The sequence below is a fragment of the Nanorana parkeri genome, unplaced genomic scaffold, assembly GCF_000935625.1.
Source record: "Nanorana parkeri isolate BGI_ZX_2015 unplaced genomic scaffold, ASM93562v1 scaffold833, whole genome shotgun sequence".
Taxonomy (NCBI): domain Eukaryota; kingdom Metazoa; phylum Chordata; class Amphibia; order Anura; family Dicroglossidae; genus Nanorana; species Nanorana parkeri.
In genome coordinates, this window is record NW_017307101.1 from 255,737 (window position 1) to 265,881 (window position 10,145).

The following is a 10,145-nucleotide window of genomic DNA, read 5'->3' on the forward strand; positions in this document are numbered from 1 at the left end:
TGGAGAGATAGAGAGATAGAGAGATAGAGAGATAGAGATAGATAGAGATAGATAGAGATAGATAGAGATAGATAGAGATAGATAGAGATAGATAGAGATAGATAGAGATAGATAGAGATAGATAGATAGGGATAGAGATAGATAGATAGGGATATAGATAGATAGATAGGGATATAGATAGATAGATAGGGATATAGATAGATAGATAGAGAGATAGATAGAGATATAGATAGAGATATATGTATTTTTTTTTAATTTAGTGCTCCTTGTAATATATTCACAGCAATAGAGAAGCATTTCTCTTCATCCTGACAGGGCAAGGCCCCTAGAATTGGAACTCCTTTTTTTGTGTTTCATGTGGCATTTTTTTCTTGCGATGGGGTGTAGGATATACCTAGTCTTGCAAGGACTTTGATGCAAGGTTCACTTTAAGGATTTTTAAGTGTTTGGACAGGGGATGAAATGCAGGGGAAAGCATAAAACATTTTTTATTTTTTGGCCCCAAAACTCCATGCTGAATACTTGAAGCATATGGACCTCTTGTAAAACAAAAAACAGTTGACATATATGAATGTGTGGTCAGATTTGAAGACTAAATGAGTCACTGCTGCTGCTTTGTTGTGGGGGCTGTGTGCACATAAGATGGGGGTGAAATTGAAGGTCTGTCTGCCCTGGAGCCCATTCTGGTTTTTAGCACCCCTGTCCCCAAGTTACATATTTTACGTATAACTACAGCTGATTGAAGAAACATGCATGTGTGACTTCCTGTATAAAATAGAATGTTCATTGGCTGCAACAAGTGTTTTGAAATCATTGGCCATTAATCAAAATGTTCCATGGTTCACATAAGGCTTACTCGTGGCATGCAATGACAGCATGAATAGATTAATTGAAACTTCTTTGCTGCTTCATAACATTGGTATAAGTGGAACAAAAAATAGAAGCGCTACTAACCACAATATAGGATGCAAAATTGCTTTGTAAACAGTTTGTGAATTGATACGAATGTGATACATGAAGAGCATATGTGTGGAACTAAGGAAGGGTGACTCACTGTTAATGAAGAATAGCGGATGTTTGCAGCTTTCAGTCACGAACGTCTCCTCGCTATCTTACTCCGGTCTTGAAAAAGAGGCATAGCCTCGAAACGCGTAGCCGACTGCAGCTTGACACCACCCAGTGAGACGGACTGTTTTGCCGACCAGCCCGGTGCTCGTTTCTAAGTTCCATCCCTCACTGGTTGCTGACAGTGATAGAACCGCCGCAGAGCGGCTTCTTTTTGCCTCCTATTTTTACAGCCGACAGGACTCAGCCTGGCCAGCTGTTTCCTTACGGCACCCGACAGCACCAAAACAACTAGTGCTCAGCCCGATCTCTGACATGGCTACATGATTCCACCTCCAGCCAGCCATAAATCTCCCTGCGCTATAGTCACAGGAGCCTTCGTGACTGGAAGCCGCTAACATCGTCTATTCTTCATTAGCAGAGGCTCAACACGTCCATCAAACAGTGAGTCACCCTTCCTTAGTTCCACACATATGCTCTTCATGTATCACATTCGTATCAATTCACAAACTGTTTAAAAAGCAATTTAGCATCCTAGATTGTGGTTAGTAGCGCTTCTATTTTTTTGTTCCACTTATCTAAATATACAGGGTCCCTCTCCCTGCTTCAGAAGTCCGCACACACCACACCACTAACTGTTACCACTACAGAAGTGCGCTTACCATCTTTTTCTGTTTTTTACATAACATTGGTATAGAATCTATTACCCAGAATGGTTCCATAATTGAACATGCTTTACAGCATTTAATACATTAGGTCTTCATAGTTGTTGTAACCTAAAATTAATTTAGAAATGCTCAACAGTTTTCTCTTATTAATATGTAGTCCAAGCTTGAAAGTATGTTTTTATTAGTTTGTTGGAACCTTTACGTTCTGGATCTTTGGGTAAAGAATTTAGCACCTATACTGGTGTTCAACTAGATTATCTTGTTAGTACCGTGTCTGTTATGTTTGGAAGATGAGCAATAACCCTTTGTACTAAACAGCCTTGCCACTTGAGAACGCAAATATATAAACTGCTTACAAATCTCAGTATTTTTTTATATCGGGCTCTTGAGGATACTTGCTTTCATTGCTTTCATTTGCATTTAGCATTCTAATATTTGAGGATTTGATAAAGAGTGCAGACAGCTCTCAACTATGTAAACATTACTTGTATCCAATGGTGTGGCTGTGACCCATGTTCTAATTGACTAAACTTTGTTGGTGTGATATACAAATGAAATGTATATAAACACGTATTAATGCTAACAAATGCACTTTGTGTATGTAATTTCTCTCCCAGAAGGGTATGAATGCAGTCATGATTTGGATTCTTCATTTTTATGGTTTTATTCCGTTTATTTGGTCATAAAATTGTCTTGCTTTGTATTTTTCAATTAGACACTGAGCCAATTTCTTTGAGAAACAATAAAAGGCGGTCACAATTTTTTGAGCAAGGTAACCCTTGTAAACAAGTAATAGATGTTGTGCTACTGCTGAATGTCCAACGGGATCCTTTAGTACTAACCATGGTGCTGGGTTCTGAGCCTCTACTGCCATCTGCTGAAAACAACCTATTACATTTGTTTTCTCTTCAGGATCATCTGGTTTTTCATACAACTCATGGGTCTACTTATGTGGTAAAGGGTGGTTTTTTTGTGTTCTGGTATTTCCTTTTGTGAAAAAAAACATTCTGGAAGAAAAAGCCTATGACAGCTATTTGTGCTGTGTATACATGTTGCACATTTTCATTTTCATGTTCTATATTTTCTACACTTTTTTGGCTGCTTTGGCTTATTTTTCTAATAAACACTGGTCATTTATTTTTGCCATTAAACATTACATTGTCTGCTATATGAGCCCCCAAAAATATTCAGAGAGTTATTATTTAATATTTCCAAGTTGCTATATTTTTTATGAACATTTAAGTATAGAATGGTATTGGCTAGTCAGTGGCTTGACCAGTATTTGCTCGGTTAGCGGTTTCTACAGAAACAATTTTTCTTTCTTGTAAAATAGTTTTTAATATGGAATGTGTAATAGATTTAAGAGAAGAAATGATCTAGGTAGTAATAGAGTTAATGTTTTGGGAAATATTAGGAACTTCAGCAAACTCTACCTTTTGATTACATTAACATGTTTTCAATATATTGGCCATTTATTTGAAATGTGTTTTTGAAAGGTGTGTTTCACATTTACATCCTAAATTCAATTTTATTTACGTTTTTGCTACAAAATTTGACAACCATCAACTTTTTTTGGAAGTAGGAATTGCATTCATGCCAGCACTGTTTGCAGAGTCGCTGACAGTCTAAAAGAAATGGTTGCCTAGCTTTTTCTGTGCATGTTAAAGCTTTTCTGTTTTTACTAACCAGCATGTGTGTGTGCATTTGTGCTCCTGTTTGTCTATGTTGAAAAATATTATAACATTTTATATCGAATTTGAAAGCATTTAATTATTATTTGTGAAGCACATATTTACTCTTGCAATTACAAAACAGGTTTAGAGATTGCAGGCTATTAGCTGGGTAATTTTCTGAGATTGTCATCTGTTTTTCCTGAATTACCACAATTATTCTCTAGTCATATTTTAACACATTAGGTGGGATACATTTATTGTTTCTATTTGAACTAAAGAAAAAATATTAAACGTGCACTTTTGTGTAAAAAGGCAAGTACGCCCCATGGAAATTAGATTTTTCAACAAATTTTAACAGGCAAACAGTGCCTACAGATAAAGGTGATGTACTTAAAAAATACATATAAAATGAACATGGTGTATTAAATCTCATGTGATCTAAATGAACAAAAAAGCGCATCGTCCCAAGGAAAAAAAGTACAACCTCCTACATTTACCGCCACTTCGTTTCAAATTAAGATCCCATTTCTACTGTTTAAATATGTGGAAAAAGTCAACAATGTGCAACTATTGCACAGGACTGTAATTTTGACTAAATTATATGTACACTTTTTTTTCTCAAGTGTCTTTTAGCAGATGTAAAAAAGCAGATGTAAAAACAAAAAAGGTGTACTATATTGCCTGGACTTCTGTAAATTACTAAAATATGTGAGAAAATTACTATTATAGATTTTAGTGTGCTGAGACGAGTATAGCTTCACACTTAAGTGGTTTTGATTTTATTTTAGTGTGCTGAAAATTCAGAATTGTTAGTGTACTTATGTCTAATATGCACTAGGGCTCCCTCTACCCTTGTTGTTGGCTAGGTGAAATTTATGTTAAAATTGCTGTAATACCAACCTGTAACCAGGGTCTGGTTTCTTAGGTGACAGGTTGTGCTTTTATTTATTTATTTTTTCTCTTTACTGCCTTACTTCCTCCTTACAGCCATGGATCTGTGTAGGGCAGAAGCACTAAATTGAAGTAATCATAATCTGAGGTCCGCTCTAATTTTCTATTTGGGGTAAAGTAGCCACTGTCGGTTTATTTTTATTGCTAGTGTAATTAAGTATAAATATGTGGCTACTGCTAATCTTGTGGGGTTTTTTTAAAATAGCCTAATAAGTATTTTGTCATCAAACTAAAAGTATTTTAAAGCAGAACTCAAGACAAAGGTTTTTCGTCATTTTTAGTATGTTTAAAAAAAAAGTAAGTTACTGTTTATGCCACGAGCTGAATGCTGCTCTGTAGTGTAAAATTCATATTTTTTATTCATGCCGGATAGTACAGCTATCACTGTCCTTCAAGCCTGCTGTGACTCTCCTACAGGGAAGCATTAGTGTCATTTATCAGCCCCCTTTCCTCTTGTCCATTCACAGAACCCTTTGTGTTCTGTATAGCATTGACTTGAGTATACAAGGTGTTCTTTGAATGCACAAAGGGAGAGGGGGTGGATAAAACACTATTGCTTTTCTTTATTGAGAGCTTCCGCTCTCAAAGCCGCAGCAGACCAGAAAAACTGTGCGATCTGTACTAAGTGCAGGTATGAATTTTACACTACAGAGGAACACTCTGGACATGGTGTAAACCTCATAATGGGTAACTTTACCGGGAGTAATGCTTTAATTGTAAGCATTCAAATTCACTCTTTCATTAATGTGTTTTAATGTGCGTAGTGTGGGAATTGATGCCTTCCAATTACCTTTTCCTTTCTGTTTATAGGAAGTTCAGATTCTACTGCACCAGATGTAAGTATTTGTTTACAATGGGTTATTAAGAACCTGGTGTTTTATTGGAAAGAAAATGTAATATATTATGGTATACCTCCTTTGATTTTAGCAGCACAATTTTGACCCTGGAGAACCAACATGGTTTTTCTTGCTGGTTCCATTAGTAGTGATGTCCAATTTAGATAGGATGTGAGAACTTACCATCTCCTAAGTTATTTTTTACCCTAAAGGTTATTAGGATTCAACTGTTTTTTTAGTATGTTGCATCCTACAGGGATACCATATTTCTGCTTGATATTCAAGCACTTTTGTGGGATATGAGAAAAGTATACTGATGGGAATTTATCAGAACTGAAGCAGGCAATCTGGAGCAGTTGCCCATGGCAACCAATCAGCTTCTCTTTCCTTTTCAAAGCTCAACTGAACAAACTAAAGATAGAAGCGGTTATTCTGGACAACTGCTGCAGATTATATCTGCTCCAGTTTTGATAAATTACCCTAACTGTATTTTGATATGCATTGAGTTCATCTAATTTTAAGCTAGATGTTTTCCAGCCTTGCTTTCAAAAGTCATTCGTAGCACAATGGCAATGTAGTTTATGATAGAGTATTATATTTGATACTGGACTTGTATAATTTGATTGGTTTTGTAATTGCAGATGCCAGTTCCATCCATAAACGTTTCAGCACGATGGTCTTGGGATCCTCAAGATGAAAGAAAGAGGCAGGAAAAGTGGCTCCAAGAACAAGAACAAATTCTGCAGGTAGTAAAATATATAAGAACACAAAAATAGTTTGTATGCCTATAGATCTAAACCGATTGTGTAATGTACAAGTAACTGTGATATTCAGCTTTGACAAGGGGGCACCTTCGTTGCGGTTTTGTGGGAGGGACAAACAATTTAGAGACAACTTCACCATTGTAGCCTCCAAAGAAAGTAAGATGAGATTCAGTTCCCCAGCAAATTGTCACTTTTCAATGGTGTAAGCCTTGAAAAATATGGAATATTTTTTATTATGGGACTCCACAAAAATAACAAGTTCATAGTTTTTGTTTTGTAAGTCGGAGAGCTCATTCAACATTCATGCTCAATTTTTATTCACTGTACTTAAGTTTTGAAAATAAATATGTCTCTTTTGTACACCAGGAAAAGTATAAGCGAGAGCAAGAAAAGCTTCAAGAAGAATGGGCGCATGCTCAACAAGAAGCAGAGAAAGGAAGATCTCAGCAGACCAATCAGGTTTATTTTTATTCACTTCTATTTATTTGAGCTATTAATAGGCACATATGACACTCACCAGTAGCTTATATTTATCACAGGAGGAAACAATCCTAAAATTTAACAGTTCTGCAACTTCACATGCCCCCTCGTACCTGATGCCAGAAGGTTCTGACGCATCGGATTTAGTGAGCAGTGAAGAGGACGATGGAGAACAGGAAAGGAGAGTGGAAGAGGAACGTGAGAGAAAGAGAAAAGAAGAGAAGTTGAAATTCTTAGAAGCACAGAGGCGCCGGGCAGAGGAAGAAAGCAACCGGCGTCAGCAAGAAGAAACAGAAAGGAAACGGCAATATGAAGAAAGAAGGCAAAAAGAAGAGGAGCAAAGGAGACTTAGGGAAGAAGAACAGCAGCGGAAGAAATATCAAGAAGAACAGCAGCGACTGAAATCTGAGAGTGAGAGAGGCCAGAGTAATTACATCAGGTAGGGGAGTGCAACTAGAAGATTTGATAAATATATGTAGAAAGGTGTCACATCCTGGTGAACATTGTTGCTATGCTATGGGAAAAATTAAAGTGTTTTGTTTAAATCAATGTATGAATTTAACAAACAGGCCCTGGTGAGCCCTCACAGAGCCCTGGTGAGCCCTCACAGAGCCCTAGTTTAACCAGGGCTCTGTGGGGTATCACCAGGGCTCTGAGGGGTCTAACCAGGTTGGTGAGACCCCACATAGCCCTGCGAAGACCCTACAGAGCCCTGGTTTAACCAGGCCTCTGTGGGGTCTAACCAGGGCTCTGTAGGGTCTCGCCAGCCCTAGTTAAACCCCACAGAGCCCTGTTGGGACCCTACAAAGCCCCGGTGAGACCCTATAGAGTCCTAGTTTAACCAGGGCTCTTTGGGATCTCACCAGGGCTCTGTGTGGTCTAACCAAGCTGGTAAGACCCTAGAGAGCCCTGGTTTAACCAGGGCTCTGTGGGGTTTTACCAGGCTCTGTGGTGTCTAACCAGTCCTCACAGAGCCCTGGTGAGACCCCACAGAGCCCTGGTTATACCAGGGCTTTGAATGGTCTTACCAGGGCTCTGTGGGGTTTCACCAGGACTGGTTAAACCCCACAGAGACCTGGTGAGACCCCACAGGCCTGAGTGGGGCCTCATGTTTAGGTTTCGCCTAAGGCCTTGCAAACTCTAGAGCCGCATCTGATCACAGGAGTACCAAGCAGCTGGTGCCCAAGGTTGAAGAAGGGCCTGACGCTGGGGTAGGGGAAGCTATGTGGTGAGACCCCACATAGCCCTGGTAGGGGAAATGGCACTTTCGGCATAGTTTAGGTCATCAAGTTCAAGATGTAAGAACCTTTATTACACAATTACAACCATTTATCTGATTGTCTGAACAGTTTTTCATAAATGTTAGTCAGCTATAGCTTTTCTAAATTTAGTGATATTTTTATTGGTCTGCCAATGCTACGCTTCTGATTGGTTGCCTTTTTTTTTTTTTTTTACTGCTCACATTTTTATTTTCTTAAAGAAAACATGTACTGAGAAAATAAGTTGCCATGGTTTGTTGCATGGCTTTTATGTTGCTCTGCAGGATAAAATATCTTGAGTCACTCAGGCTGGGTTTACACCTAGGCGTATCGAATATGTGTGTTTTGTCACTGCGATTCGTGGTAAAAAAAATGCGCGACAAACACGGGTTTCCAAAGTCTATCTGGCTGTATCCCAATGGATACGCACGGCAAGCATGCCCCAAAGAAGCTCCTGTACTTCTTTGGGCGTAGGGCGTTTTGCAGCGCGTTCCTACGCAATGTAAAACGCCCAGGTGGGAGCCATGCCTATAGGCAATCATTGGTTTTCACATGTTCAGTGTTTTACAGAGCGTAGGAATGCGCTGTAAAACACTTAGGTGTGAACCAGGCAAAGTTCTGACTTTCTTGACTTAGCTTGATGTATGCGTGTTCTGAGTCAGTGACTTGGGAAGTGTTGAGTCAAGAAATAGCCAAGTAAGTATCATTTTCTATGAGGTGAACAATGGCAGCCTCTATATTTCTCTCAGTGCAGGTGTCCTTGTACAGTCTGTCCACTGTGCAGCCATGGTCATAATGTTTGTTTATTATTCTTTTTAGAAACAAATGGACAGATTCTTCAGATTCAGTTGATTATGCATACCCAGGCAATGGTAAGTGATGATGATCTTTTATGTAAAGGTCAACCAAAAATACTGCCTTTTGCATCCTTTATGAAAGCATATCGGCAGGGCAGCACGGCTTTGTGGGCTCTTCAACAGACTGAAAAATTACTAAAGACCCAAAAGTATCAAATGGCATGGTGATATTGGGAAAAGTTCTGTCTGAGAGTCTCGCCATCCTTCAATACTCACAAAATCGCACAGGCTAATATCTTATGAGTGTTCATGTGAATAAAAGGGACAACTACTGTCTCCATTTTTCCATTGGGAGATTTCTCCTTACTACCCACTTGAAGTCAATTCATGTTCTAGTGAGGAAAGTTTTTAGAACCTCCTAGCACAATTGTATATTCCTTTTCATCCTTCTGATGGTGATTTCCTCTCACTTTGTCTATGTGATGGATTAACAGTGTTGCTGTAATAAATACTAGAGCAGATTAGAACTGTTGCCTACAACAGCCAATATGGTGTCTTTTTTTAATACATTTATAACAAAGGTTTGTTTAGCGCTTGTGACCGCAGAGTATCTACATATTGTTTAGTTCAGAGTGTAAAAATGTTAACTCGTAAGATCATTACCCCAGGAAAAAAGTTAATCCAAAATTTTATCAGGAAACCCATGCTGGTGTTGAAGAGGGAATTTCCTCATCCTTTCTCTTGTCTTCCCAGGACAGGATATGAAGAGACATTTCCACAATTTAGATATTTTATAAAAATGTACATGTTAACATTTCTATGTTATAATCTAGTGGACCAAGTGGTATTAGCAAGTAGCTTTACGGATCTGCAGTATGATATTTATACAATTTCATGTGATAACAATGCAAGGTTTTCTCCTAATACTTGCATGGTAATCTTACAATATGTAGATTATTTCTCTGTTATAGAAAATTCCATAACATTTTAAGCCTTTCACATACATTGAATACAGCTAGTTTGTTTCTTTTAGCAACTCATTGTAAAAATTCACAATTTACTTAAACCCTTAAAGCAGCACTATGGTTTTGCTGACTGGGTATTTGAGGATGAACAAAAAAGAGAGCGAGAAGAGGGTACCCATCAGAAATAGAAGTGCAGAGAAAAATAATTACACAGAGACAAGCTATTCCAAGCCAAGCTGGGCCATTGCTTCGCTCCCTGCTTCTCAGTCAAGCCAAATCATTGACAATGGTGCTTCTCTGCTAGTTGAAATAGGCTATTAAAATTGCTTTGTTAAAGTGTAACTCCACCTAGTTGACAAAAAACTTACTTAGAAACACAACTGGAACAGGAGTCAATCACTAACTATTTTTTTTTTTCTGGAGAGCCTCTAAGCTTTCAAATTGTACAATTTTCTGCTTCTTAAACATCCACTTAAAAAGCGTACCAAGCCAAATTGGTATCTAAAATGTTGTGAAGGTTTTCTCCCTCTACCTGTGCTAGACAGTGGAGACATCACTGAAGAGAAATAGACATGTGAATCTAATTGGTAAGAAGCTCTGTACCACAAATGCTAAACAGAATCACAGTTGAAAGCAAAATGGAAATGTATTTTAATCCCTGGCTATGAAAAATAAATGCTTAGTCCC

At 38.2% G+C, this 10,145-nt stretch overlaps 1 protein-coding gene across 1 annotated transcript in view; it reads left to right on the top strand.

Moving 5' to 3' along the window:
• Positions 1-10,145, top strand: part of LMO7 (LIM domain 7) — a 152,099-nt gene that overhangs the window by 131,158 nt on the left and 10,796 nt on the right. The window contains exons 21-26 of the mRNA XM_018565316.1: positions 2,449-2,505; positions 5,168-5,193; positions 5,835-5,939; positions 6,324-6,416; positions 6,497-6,876; positions 8,516-8,568. Of these exons, the coding sequence (XP_018420818.1) occupies positions 2,449-2,505; positions 5,168-5,193; positions 5,835-5,939; positions 6,324-6,416; positions 6,497-6,876; positions 8,516-8,568 (714 nt within the window). The remainder of the gene's footprint in view (positions 1-2,448; positions 2,506-5,167; positions 5,194-5,834; positions 5,940-6,323; positions 6,417-6,496; positions 6,877-8,515; positions 8,569-10,145) is intronic.